The 14,603-nt window shown below is 41.1% G+C and overlaps 1 protein-coding gene across 1 annotated transcript in view; it reads right to left on the bottom strand.

Annotated features, from left to right (window-relative positions):
• mipol1 (mirror-image polydactyly 1) overlaps positions 1-14,603 on the bottom strand; it is a 78,930-nt gene that overhangs the window by 61,998 nt on the left and 2,329 nt on the right. Inside the window, 1 exon segment of the mRNA XM_024437047.2 lies at positions 2,746-2,837. Within this exon segment, the coding sequence (XP_024292815.2) occupies positions 2,746-2,755 (10 nt within the window). The 5' untranslated portion in view covers positions 2,756-2,837.

The raw sequence follows: 14,603 nt of genomic DNA, 5'->3' as shown, positions 1-14,603 counted from the left end.
TCGTGAATGATGGGGGAAGACTAGAGACCAAACGGTTTCTTCCACACCGCTACCAGCTGCTGTTAGTATCACTGACCCAATGGGTTTAAACACTACATTTCCTGCCTGGGAGACTGATGCTAAGAGCGGGGGAAGTAGGAGGGAGTAAGGGTTAGGGCAGAGGTCGATCCACCTGCTAAGAACAAAGCTCTCTGTGACTGTAGCTCTTCTCTCCCTGTTCAGAGGGCCAATTCAACTCCCTAGGAAACTTCACATTGTTTGTTATTTGGCCCGGGCTTGAAGGCAGGCTGCACTTTGAATCGTCCGGTGGGAGAAAAAGCAGTCAGCAGACAGATGGATACACAGGAATTAGACATACCAGACGTGAGTTCAAAAAGCTTTCTTCTGGATGCTATGTGTTTCAGTCCAGTGTAATGGTAGCCCGGCCACTTGACTTGGAACAGAGCTAGCTACGTCGCTGGGAAATGTTAGACTCTCAAATTCATACAGAGCTATGATTTCATATTGAACATCCACTTATCGGTGGTCAAGGCAAACACATATTTATTCAATTTACACTAATAATAATACATAATAAATAGGGCAGGCCTAAGCAGCATTTCCTAACTACCCTTAGAAAAAAGGCACAATTATTTGATTTCTGATAACCCATATTTATTAGACAGCAAATTCTCTCCATTTGCAGAACATGTTAAGTTAACCTTTTTTTTGACAAGTAGGAACAACTCTGATTATTTCTGACTGTTGCTTAACTATGGATGGACACATAATCATCTGAAAGAACCGCGTGATAATCCTCAAAGCATATTCATGTCCAAGATTCAGACAAGTTAGGATATTTGACACCCATGGTTCCACCTGCCTGAATCAGTCTCATTAAAGTGAGTCAGACAGACCCACGTAGCAAAGTGTTTCTTGTTTTAAAGAGAATCAGGGATTTGCTTCGTGATGACGAACGGCTGCGAGTAGGATCTGAGAACTGAGAGCTCAGCGCTGCTCGCAGACACAGGCTCTGTAGGAAAAGGTTAATAACTAGAGATTAAATGAACCCCTAAAGACAGATTAGACTTGATTGAGACACTGTGACGGTTTCATGTCTCACAGAGGTTGAAACACAAGAGGCTGGGACCTAGGAGCGAATCTGCCTGTCATCCTTGTATGCTTTCTTTATCTGTGTATGTCCACCAGTGTCTGATGGGGTCTGATGGGGTACCTGCAGGGGCTCAGGGCTGACATTAATGTGAGCCACAATGCCTCCAGGTGTAGTTTTTGACAAGGTACCGGTCACAGACAAGCTGACACGCCTTCCTCTAAGGCTCTTTATATATTAATATCAGGATTTGTGTTGGGCTACATCTTGCTCCAGTCGTTGGGCTCTACCCTCCTGCACTAGGATGTTGTAGGACATGCAGAGCTGGAGCAGGAACATCTGCATATCAGTAACGCAACGAACCTGCCGCTAGGTCAAAACAGCTTCAATTAACATAGAGCGCTTACCGTTGGGAATTATCCTATTCAGCTGTACTAGCCTCTACTGTAACAGGAAAAAGCATAGGCTACCAGCCTTGGGGCAGTTCTTGATTGCTGCAGTAGCTACTACCTGTTTTTGTCCCCCACCAGTCCTGCAGCAATCCCCTATGCTTGATAACCACTGGTGGTTTCTCTTTGAATGGACAACATTTATCATTTAAACGACTTTTTTTAAACACTTCACACTGTCATGAAGATGAACACTGTTAAATGAGGACTACCAACACAACATCTGTGGATTAATATGATCTACAATAATGAGTAACAGGCCTAAAGGTTTTGGAAAATATGGATGAAAATATTCATTTAAGTCAAATAAATTGTAATAAAAGGTTTTTGGCAAACGTATTTGTTACGGTGTTCAGACTGTCTATGCCTATGGCTCCCTGTTTCCATTCTATTTATTTTGAAGATTAGCAGCCAATCAAGGACAATGCAACTTTTTGCATTTGAAGAGAGACTTGATATATTTGTCAATAAATGGAATAGGCTAGTTCAGAAAACATATATGTCAGTCACACCCACAGTTTAGAGCACTTCGATAGGCTAGTTCAGAAAACACATATGTTAGTCACACCCACAGTTTAGAGCACTTCAATAGGCTTGAAAAAGGTCTAACTTCACTTATTACGTTTTAGAAAGGATGGTCCAACTCCGGCTCAGTTTTCCTTCCTGCCAAAGTTCTCAAACAACGATTTGAAATGGCAAGTGTGCCCTCTTGAGGAGAAACTTGGGTCGAACATTTCTCCAACAGCGCTTTTTGGTAATTCCTTCCAAACCATCACACTCTCTTCTGAATACATTACATTTAACGCCAAAATCATCCGCACAAGATTCAATTCTTACACACGTTGGTCTCTACTGTCAAAAGGAAAGGACGGTTTCTCAGAAGCCTTAGAAACTCAGTGGTGAAATAGAAAAATGCACAGTGGTTGAGTTGAGGACTTAGAACTACACTTCAGAATGTGTTCTTGACTCCCTTATGAAGTGGACTCACTATAAACACTCTGGTTGTCTTACACCTTATCTTAACAGAACAATTCAATCTTTATAGAACAACATACTGCAACGTTTCCAGACTGGTTTATCCCACTTGAACATTCTGCTACACATCCACTCTCACAAAAAGTCGACAATAACAACAGGGAAATCAGTATCTGACATGTGTAACATTGGCTTAATAACTAGAATACATAGTTGAACATTTGTATTTACCTTTGTACATATCAACGAGGGAGTCTTTGAGTTCCTTGCTGTGTGTCCATGACAGACTGCGTTCCTCTTCACTCTCAGAGAAGCAGCTCTTCCTGGGAATGAATGAGAGTTAACTTGTTTGAATGTTAGAATCTCCTCTGGGTTTCATGCATTCTGTTCGAAGAGAAGAATCCCAGACTAGTTCAGTTCAACTGTTTTGAGACTTCACTAACTTCCTCTCAGGGGATTTGATGTGGCAAATCAAGCAGGTCATATGCTTTTCAGATTACGGCGTCTGACTAATCTCCCTCACAATGTGCCCTGACTGAGGTGGGGGGCCTCAGATTTACAACCATGCTGCTCTTATAATTTCAGATGACATAAGGAAATACTAGCAGCACTTTATTTGAAGGACTTGATAACACATTAATAAGACATACATAACCATTATGACGAATTCTCATGTCAACAGCCGGACCGTTATGTTTTTTTGGGGTCCGATACCGATTTTATGGGGGACAAAACTTACTGATACCGATATACAGTGCATTCGGAAAATATTCAGACCCTTGACTTTTTCCGCATTTTGTTACGTTACAGCCTTATTCTAAAATGGATTAAATGAAAACAATTCCTTATCAATCTACACACAAAAAAATAAAACAATAAAAACACCTTATTTACATTAGTATTCAGACCCTTTGCTATGAGACTCGAAATTGAGCTCAGGTGCATCCTGTTTCCATTGATCATCCTTGAGATGTTTCTACAACTTGATTGGAGTCCACCTGTGGTAAATTCAATTGATTGGACATGATTTGGAAAGGCACAAACCTGTCTATATAGGGTCTCACAGTTGACAGTGCATCAGAGCAAAAACCAAGCCATGAGGCTTGGGCATTGAAAATGGGTCGTGGATGCGTATTCCAGCATGCCAATGACCCAAAACACACGACCAATGCAACAAAGGAGAACCTTAATGACTAGGAGAAGATCTGCAAAGAGGAGTGGGACAAAATCCCTCCTGAGATGTGTGCAAACCTGGTGGCCAACTACAAGAAACGTCTGACCTCTGTGATCGTCTGACCTCTGTGGGGTCAAATACTTATTTCTCTCATTAAAATGCAAATCAATTTATAACATTTTTGACATGCATTTTTCTGGATTTTTGTTGTTGTTATTCTGTCTCTCACTGTTCAAATAAACCTACCATTAAAATTATAGACGGATCATTTCTTTGTCAGTAGGCAAACGTACAAAATTAGAGAAGGGGATCAAATACTTTATTCCCTCACTGTAAAGGTTCCATAAAAAAGAAGAAGTTTGGAACCACCAAGACTGATAGTAGAGCTGGCCTGCACGGCCAAACTGAGCAATCGGGGGAGAATGGCCTTGGTCAGGGAGGTGACCAAGAACACGATCGTCACTCTGACAGAGCTCTAGAATCCAGAAGGACAACCATCTCTGCAGCAGCACTCCACCAATTAGGCCTTTATGGTAGAGTGGCCAGACGGAAGCCACTCCTCAGTAAAAGGCACATGACAGCCCGCTTGAAGTTTGCCAAAAGGCACCAAAAGACTCTCAGACCATGAGAAACAAAATTCTCTGGTCAGATTAAACCAAGATGGATCTCTTTGACCTGAATGCCAAGCGTCACATCTGGAGGAAACCTGGCACCATCCCTACGGTGAAGCATGTTGGTGGCAGCATCATGCTGAGGGGATGTTTTTCAGCAGCAGGGACTGGGAGACTAGTCAGGATCGAGACAAAGATGAACGGAGCAAAGTACAGAGAGATCCTTGATGAAAACCTGCTCAGGACCTCAGACTGGGAAAGGTTCACCTTCCAACAGGTTAACGACCCTAAGCACACAGCCAAGACAAAGCATGAGTGGCTTCGGGACAAGTCTCTGAACGTCCTTGAGTGGCCCAGCCAGAGCCCGGACTTGAACCCAATCTATCATCTCTGGAGAGCCCTGAAAATAGCTGTGTAGTGACGCTCCCCATCCAACCTGACAGAGCTTAAGAAGATCTGCAGAGAAAAATAGGAGAAACTCCCCAAATACAGACGTGCCAAGCTTGTAGCATCATACCCAAGAAGACTCGAGGCTGTAATCGCTGCCAAAGGTGCTTCAACAAAGTACTGAGTAAAGGGTCTGAATACTTAAGTAAATGTGATCAGTTTTTTAAAATCTATTAGCAAACATTTCTGAAAAACTATTTTCGCTTTGAAATGATGGGGTATTGTGTTTAGATTGATGAAAAAGTAAAGAGGTCTGAACACATTCTGAAAGCACTGTATATCGGTCAGGCTTTATCAACAACCACAAGTTTATCTTGTATTATTAGCTTCCCTCTCTCTTTGAGCATTGTCTGGCCTGTGTTATCTGAGAATAGAGGTGTCACATTTCAAGAAACCGAGGTATCACATTTCAAACATAACAAATTATCATTAGCCTTTATACTTCAAATTAATCCTAAAACTCTTATCATTCAATATAGGCTAACAGTTAGTAATTATAGATCATTGCCAATTTCCCAACACTTTGGATAAGCCTACTTGTATGATAAGAATAAGTATCTTTATGGATTTGAAGTAAACTACAACTACTTAAATCCTTGATGGCACTTCACAAAGTATTCAAAACTACAATCAAACATTAAAACAACCTTTAATCAATCTGACAGTCAATTTTAGGCTATCATTTCTACATTTTCTGAACCAACGGCATGCATGATATCAACTCAGAAGACAAGTAGGCTGCCTAGCTGTAACAAAAGTAGGCTATTGCAACATGTGAGCTGTGGTACTTACTTCACCGAGAGCTCCTTTTTTAAGCTTGATATCTGGTGCTTAGCTCTTTGCAATGCATTTCTAACATTGTAAGCTCTTATTTTTGTAGCCATCAGCCAACTGGAATTCCACCTGGGTGCTGTAGTGACACTGAATAGCTACTGTTCTGGGCACCTCAGTTGCAATTTGATACATATCCACGACTACACGTCTCACAGCATCTTAAAAGAACATCCTGGTCAAAATGTTTTATCAACTCAATTCACCTGTCATGAACAGCCAATGAGAAAGATGCATGCACCCTGTACAGTTGAAGTCAGAAGTTTACATACACTTAGGTTGGAGTCATTAAAACTCGTTTTTCAACCACTCCACACATTTCTTGTTAACAAAACTATAGTTTTGGCAAGTCGGTTAGGACATCTACTTTGTGCATGACAAGTCATTTTTCAACAATTGTTCACAGACAGATTATTTCACTTACAATTCACTGTATCACAATTCCAGTGGGTCAGAAATGTACATTCACTATGTTGACTTTGCCTTTAAACAGCTTGGAAAATTCCAGAAAATGATGCTATGGCTTTAGAAGCTTCTGATAGGCTAATTGACATAATTTGAGTCAATTGGAGGTGTACCTGTTGATGTATTTCAAGGCCTACCTTCAAACTCAGTGCCTCTTTGCTTGACATCATGGGAAATCAAAAGAAATCAGCCGGGGCCTCCCGGGTGGCGCAGTGGTCTGAGGCACTGCATCGCAGTGCTAGCTGTGCCACCAGAGACTCTGGGTTCGAGCCCAGGCTGAAGTCCATGGGGCGATGCACAATAGGCCTAGCGTCGTCCGGGTTAGGGAGGGTTTGGCCAGGAGGGATATCCATGTCTCATCGCGCACTAGCGACTCCTGTGGTGGGCAGGGCGCAGGGCACGCTGACCAGGTCGCTGGGCACGCTGACCAGGTCGCTAGGCACAGTGTTTCCTCCGACACATTGGTGCGGCTGGCTTCCGGGTTGGATGCGCGCTGTGTTAAGAAGCAGTGCGGCTTGGTTGGGTTGTGTTTCGGAGGATGCATGACTCTCGACCTTCGTCTCTCTCTCGAGCTCGTACGGGAGTTGTAGTGATGAGACAAGACAGTAACCACTAACAATTGGACACTACGAAATTGGGGAGAAAAAAGGGGGTAAAAGAAAAAGAAATCAGCCAAGACCTCAGAAAAACAATTGTAGACCTCCACAAGTCTGGTTCATCCTTGGGAGCAATTTCCAAATGCCTGAAGGTACCACAATAGTACGCAAGTATAAACACCATGGGACGCAGCTGTCATAACGGGAAGGAGACACGTTCTGTCTCCTAGAGATGAATGTACTTTGGTGCGAAAAGCGAAAAGTGCAAATCAATCCCAGAACAACAGCAAAGGACCTTGTGAAGATGCAGGAGGATTTAGGTACAAAAGTATCTATATCCACAGTAAAACGTGTGACATAAGCTGAAAGGCCGCTCAGCAAGGAAGAATGCTTGGGGTCATTGTCCATTTGGAAGACCCATTTGCGAACAAGCTTTAACTTCCTGACTGAGATGTTGCCTAATCATTTTCCTTCCTCATGATGCCATCTATTTTGTGAAGTGCACCAGTTCCTCCTGCAGCAAAGCACCCCCACAACATGATGCTGCCACCCCCATGCATCACGGTTGGGATGGTGTTCTTTGGCTTGCAAGCCTCCCCCTTTTTCCTCCAAACATAACAAGGACATTTCTCCAAAAAGTACAATCTTTGTCCCCATGTGCAGCTGCAAACCGTAGTCTGGCTTTTTTATGGCAGTTTTGAAGCTGCCATAAAAAACTGCCATAAAAAAGCCAGACTACGGTTTGCAGCTGCACAAATGGACAATCACCCCAAGCATTCTTCCAAAGTTGTGGCGAAATGGCTTAAGGACAACAAAGTCAAGGTATTGGAGTGGCCATCACAAAGCCCTGACCTCAATCCCATAGAAAACATGTGGGCAGAACTGAAAAAGCGTGTGCGAGCAAGGAGGCCTACAAACCTGACTCAGTTACACCAGCTCTGTCAGGAGGAATGGGCCAAAATTCACCCAACTTATTGTGGGAAGCTTGTGGAAGGCTACCTGAAATATTTGACCCAAGTTAATACATTTAAAGGCATTGCTAACAAATACTAATTGAGTGTATGTAAACTTCTGACCCACTGGGAATGTGATGAATAATAGCTGAAATAAATCATTCTCTCTCTACTATTATTCTGACATTTCACATTCTTAAAATAATGTGGTAACCCGAACTGACCTAAGACAGGGAATTTGTACTAGGATTAAATGTCAGGAATTGTGAAAAACTGAGTTTATATGTATTTGGCTAAGGCATATGTAAACTTCCGACTTCAACTGTATGTGTACCACCACCTCACTTGCAGCTCTCTGGGCTCTCTCTCTTTCTCTCTCTCTCTGAGGTACTAGTTTGTAAACACAACAAGCTCTCACAGTCTCACTGCAGTATTAGACGTTTATCCACGTTTATCCAAATGCCAAATTTCGAAGCTGCTCCAAACGTCAAATTTCGAAGTGTTTTTGACACCCTGGTAGGGTTTCCATTAGGAAAATGTGACGCCTGACAACGTAACCGGGAAGATTTAAATTTACAAGCCATTTGAGATATTTACCAGAACCATATGCATTGGGTGCATAACCCATTAGGGCGTTCATCCACGGAGCTTAGAATGACACTGCTCAGAAATCACATTTACATTATGGTAATACATTTTAACAGAACATGCAACTCATGTAACAAAGCAGCCAATAAAATGTCATTTTCAAACATTTGCCAAAATGCAATTCGTGGGAAAACACCATTCTAAACTGCACACCTGATAGCAGTTCCATATGTGACAGAGATGAAAAACGTAGAAAGAGGGGGAGTCTAATGGCATAGTTGTGGGTCCAAGAGGGAACTAAATTGAAATACATTTGCCAAAATAATCATTACTCGTATATACAGAAACAATTAAAATAATTGAAAATACTTTACCAGAAAGCATGACTTAACCACAGAGGAATCAAGGACCATTAGCTCATTGAAAAAAAATAGCTGTTGATTATTTCAAATCACAAGATCGTATGCCTATTTGTGAAGCCTGTAATTTGGGCATCGCGCGTGGCAATAGGACTAGCTGATTATTGAGTTGTGGCTGTCAGTGAACAGCTTCTAAAATATGTGTGAAGATAATGTGTCAGAGTATAATTTAAAATGTTGAGACAAGAAGAAGGGGAGGGGTGTGTGGCGAAGATATGGGGGAGTCTCTCTCCAGAATGGCTTAACTGTCTCCTTCTCATTCATTGTTTCATTGTGTGAATTGTGCCTTTTGATTTTGATCAGTTCCCCAACCCATCTCCAGTAGTAAATGTAACGTTAATCCCCATCATTTGGTTACATTCATTTCTGTTAATGCATCGATTAATTAGTCATTTACAGTTTTCATTCTCAGAGTGGAAACATTGTTTGCAGAGTTCACAACCTTCTACACTTTTGAGAAACAAGTTTTGGTTTATTTCATAACCATCATCATTAGTGATGCACCGATATGAATTTTTTTCCCGATACCAATATCCAATATTTTCCTTGCCAAAAAACCTGATACCGATATTTAACATTTTTTAGGCCTTTTAATCATTCTAGTATAGTTAAATAGTTAAACACACACATGGACGCAGCGGTCTAAAGCACTGCATCTCAGTGCAAGAAGCTTCACTACAGTCCCTGGTTTGAATCCAGGCTGTATCACATCCGGCCGTGATTGGGAGTCCCATTGGGCGGTGCACAATTGGCCCAGCGTCGTTCAGGTTTGGCCAGGGTAGGCCGCTATTGTAAATACAAATTTGCTCTTAACTGACTTGCCTCGTTAAATAAAGGTTACACACACCAAAAAGTTATTTTGTTGGCATTTACGTATGTCCCCATTACCAGTAAAACATAATCAAAACCTATTTCTTTCACATACTTGATGTGCTGTTTCGTTGTTAATTTCTTCAGTTGTTTCATTCTCAACCAGGATCTTTCATACTATGGAAAGCTGTTTGAGTCTTTGCGTGTCAAATAATACTATTTGACGTGTCAAATAAGCTTGTTGACCAATCAGGACCTGAATATGACTGCACGTCAAATAATAATTTAATGCGTTCATTCATTTTTTTCATAGTTATTACACATTGATTACACTATTACTCGTATTTCATATGTCACAACGATTCATCGATACGTATGCTATGATGCTGGTAAAGTTTTATCGCGCACCTACAGTGCTGGTCATAAAAAAGCTAGCTCGCTCATGGATGCAAACAATGTTCTTCCCCAAAAACATAGCAAAACGACATCATCTGTTTCAGTAGCTATAGTTAGCTGGCCTACTATATAGATAGGTGTCATCATCTAAAATAACCCTAATTTATAAGACAGTTCGTATTTGATTAATGGTGGTCGGACCCATCTATGTGAAGTTAGCCACCATAGTGGACTTTGTGGTTCGCCTTCAAAATAAAAGCATATCATTGACAGTGATGCAAATGACAACAAATAGTAGAATTATGCCAGAATTGAATAGATCATGCTAAACAAGGTTGGAATGTTGTTATATAAAATCAACAAAAGATAATAATTTGTTAATTTGACAAAAATCTGTTGAAATCACACTGGATGTATTAGACTTTAGAATTGCATTGGGGACATACTTATTTCACTGTACAGCCTTACCTATGGATTGTGGCTCAATGACATGGGGTATCAGTCTACTCAGTGACACCCAGAGTACATTAGCATAGTAGCTATTATGCAACTGAAGCAACTGTGAATTGAGCCACATTTATTGTCAACTTATGTGTATTGAACACTATTCCCGAAGAAAAACAATACTGCCTGGATGTTTTAGAGTATGATAACTCTGAGGAGGACATTGGGAAAAAATATATTGGGTATTGAGTAGACTGATACCCCATTTCATTGATCCCCAATCCTTAGGTAAAGCTGTACAGTGCAATATCAATGTCAATACACACAATAGTGATTTCACAAAGTCACAGTCCTGCCAATAAGAGCTACAACGCTAATATTTGCGTAAATTCTTCACAGTTGTGTTCTGTGGGTGTCACCGAGTAGACCGATACCCCATTTCATTGCTTCACATTCCAACCTTGTGTAACATTATCTAGTCTAAAAATGTCATGATTCCACCAATTGTAACCTTCTGCATCACTTTCAAAGAGGTACTTTTATTTTGAAGGCAAACCACAAATTCCACTATTGTGCCTAATCCTTATTTTGGCTAACTTCACAACACATAACCCAGACTGGTAGGACCTCACTAGCCAGATGAAGCTAGCTGGCTGCTTATAACTTTAGCTTTGGGCAACAGGGTTAAGTAGCTGGCTATCTATTTAATTTCATGAACTGAAGTTGAATTTCAATAGGCAAACAACAAGTGGCTACCTAGCTAATACAGTGGGGCAAAAAAGTATTTAGTCAGCCACCAATTGTGCAAGTTCTCCCACTTAAAAAGATGATAGAGGCCTGTAATTTTCATCATATGTACACTTCAACTATGACAGACAAAATGTGAAAAACAATTCCAGAAAATCACATTGTAGGATTTTTAATGAATTTATTTCCAAATTATGGTGGAAAATAAGTATTTGGTCACCTACAAACAAGCAAGATTTCTGGCTCTCACAGACCTGTAACTTCTTCTTTAAGAGGCTCCTCTGTCCTCCACTCGTTACCTGTATTAATGGCACCTGTTTGAACATGTTATCAGTATAAAAGACACCTGTACACAACCTCAAACAGTCACACTCCAAACTCCACTATGGCCAAGACCAAAGAGCTGTCAAAGGACACCAGAAACAAAATTGTAGACCTGCACCAGGCTGGGAAGACTGAATCTGCAATAGGTAAACAGCTTGGTTTGAAGAAATCAACTGTGGGAGCAATTATTAGGAAATAGAAGACACACAAGACCACTGATAATCTCCCTCGATCTGGGGCTCCACGCAAGATCTCACCCCGTGGGGTCAAAATGATGAGCAAAAATCCCAGAACCACACGGGGGGACCTAGTGAATGACCTACAGAGAGATGGGACCAAAGTAACAAAGTCTACCATCAGTAACACACTACGCCGCCAGGGACTCAAATCCTGCAGTGCCAGACATGTCCCCCTGCTTAAGCCAGTACATGTCCAGGCCCGTCTGAAGTTTGCTAGAGAGCATTTGGATGATCCAGAAGAAGATTTGGAGAATGTCATATGGTCAGATGAAACCAAAATATAACTTTTTGGTAAAAACTCGTCGTGTTTGGAGGACAAAGAATGCTGAGTTGCATCCAAAGAACACCATACCTACTGTGAAGCATGGGGGTGGAAACATCATGCTTTGGGGCTGTTTTTCTGCAAAGGGACCAGGACGACTGATCCGTGTAAAGGAAAGAATGGGGCCATGTATCGTGAGATTTTGAGTAAAAACCTCCCTCCATCAGCAAGGGCATTGAAGATGAAACGTGGCTGGGTCTTTCAGCATGACAATGATCCCAAACTCACCGCCCGGGCAACGAAGGAGTGGCTTCGTAAGAAGCATTTCAAGGTCCTGGAGTGGCCTAGCCAGTCTCCAGATCTCAACCCCATAGAAAATCTTTGGAGGGAGTTGAAAGTCCGTGTTGCCCAGCAACAGCCCCAAAACATCACTGCTCTAGAGGAGATCTGCATGGAGGAATGGGCCAGAATACCAGCAACAGTGTGTGAAAACCTTGTGAAGACTTACAGAAAACATTTGACCTCTGTCATTGCCAACAAAGGGTATATAACAAAGTATTGAGATAAACTTTTGTTATTGACCAAATACTTAAATCCTACAATGTGATTTTCTAGATTTTTTTTCTCATTTTGTCTGTCATAGTTGAAGTGTACCTATGAAGAAAATTACAGGCCTCTCTCATCTTTTTAAGTGGGAGAACTTGCACAATTGGTGGCTGACTAAATACTTTTTTGCCCCACTGTACTTACTCACAAGGATTCCTAAATCATTGCTAAGAATAATGAAAATGACTGCAGTTTCTACTGGTCATTGTTTTAAGGCTGGTTGTATTGGTGCTAGCTAAGGTGCCAAGCTAAAGCTAGCTACCCCAGAAGTTGCGGTCGAAAATAATCCTTTCCCACCAACTCGGTATTGTAAACACATCATTCGTGGCCAACTTTTTTGTACAGCTTTGACTGCTACTGATAGTAGTGGTGGCGATGTTGTCATTTTTAGCTAATATAGTCTGATTCCGATATGTTCACCGATATATTGTGCATCCCTAATCATCATACATTTTTTCGTTGTCTTTTGTTTGGAGTGCTCCATGTGAGCAATGAGCACGTGTCTGGTTTCTCTGTCCTGATAACATTGAGAGAATGCACACGCCTGAGCAAGCATAGAAGTACCTGGCCTGCTGCGCGGAAATGCATTTAAGTGTTTAACATCCATTACGAATGATAATATATTAAAACTATTGTTCATCACAGTAAGCTATTTGAAAAATCTTTTCACCCAATACACCCCTCGATAATCATCAATCCTTGGTGTGAAAGAGCAATGAAAGTTATAGGCCTACTGCTGCATTGGCCTATAGGCTATGAGTTCCATGCGCTCATTTCTTTAGCCAACAATGGATCACGATGTATCAATGTGTTCATATGGCAGAGGCTGGTGATCTCGCATTAGTTGACTTTGACCTTTTTATCATTTTCATTTCTATTTTTATAATTAACCACATGACAATGATTTTGATAATCAAAAACGTTATTATTGAAATTAAACTGTTCCATGAAAATGTGCATATGAAAATTCAAAACTGGCATGCAAAACTAGAGAAACGGAAGGATAAATGGTACGTTTCCTCAAAATTGAAACTCACACTCCGCCTATGAAGTCTTTATAAAAATAATTGCCTCCGTGTTTCCATGGTGGGATTTTGCCTATTGCCTACTTTGAAGCAAGGTAAGGCATGCCTCATAATATGATAATAATATGAAATAAAACATTCAGGTTTCAAACAATTATGTTTTCAAAATGCATACTGCCTCCAGCTCACATTGTAAAGTGGTGAGTGGCGCGCTGATAGCCTGTTGCCTGCACTTGAAAGGGGAATGGGAGGTGCGCTTCAATTACAAGTTGATAAATAAAAATTGTAGATATTTTTAATTGTGCACCAAAACTGTTTTTAACCCACAATTGCATTTAGAATTTTTGCACAATGAATGGGCTTATAAAAGCACCTGTTTTACTCCAGCAGCAACCAGCTGAGGAGCTTCAGGAGAAATCGCTCTCAAAATAGGCTCTGTATCCTGTGCGCGTGTGATAGTTGTGTTGGATAAATAAGATACATGATGACTAATAAAAATACACACAGGCCAATTTATACTGAACAAAAATGTAAACGCACATGTAAAAGGTTGGTCCCATGTTTCATAGGCTGAAATAAAAGATCCCTGAAATGTTCCATACGCACAAAAAGCTTCTTTCTCTCAAATTCTGTGCACATCCCTGTTAGTGAACATTTATCCTTTGCCTGACAGGTATGGCATATCAAGAAGCTGATTTTTGTAGATTTTACCCAATTGTCTCACTAATTTCTAGACCTTGTCTCATTGCTGCAACTCCTCAATGGGCTTGGGAGAGGCGAAGGTCGAGACACGCATCCTCCGAAACATGACACGACTAGCTGCCTACTTCTTAACATACTGCTTGCTTAACCCGGAAATCAGCCGCACCAATGTGTCAGAGGAAACACCATTCAACTGACTACCGTCATCAACTCGCAGGCGCCCAGACTGCCACAAGGAGTCGCTAGAGCAATCGAGAAATCCACGAATTGTGGACAAATTCTTTGTTTTATTGAAAGCATACGGCTTTCAAAAAAACAAAGAATTGTTTTGATTTATTGAAAGCATATGGCTTTCAATAAAACAAAGAATTGTTCAACAATTCGTAGATTTCTCAATTGCTCTTCGACTGACAACGGATCAGAGCTAGCAGTGCACAATGACACGTCACG

The sequence above is a fragment of the Oncorhynchus tshawytscha genome, linkage group LG11 (assembly GCF_018296145.1).
Source record: "Oncorhynchus tshawytscha isolate Ot180627B linkage group LG11, Otsh_v2.0, whole genome shotgun sequence".
Classification (NCBI taxonomy): Eukaryota; Metazoa; Chordata; class Actinopteri; order Salmoniformes; family Salmonidae; genus Oncorhynchus; species Oncorhynchus tshawytscha.
Note: the sequence above shows the minus strand (reverse complement) of the source record. Positions and strands in the feature narration are given on the sequence as shown.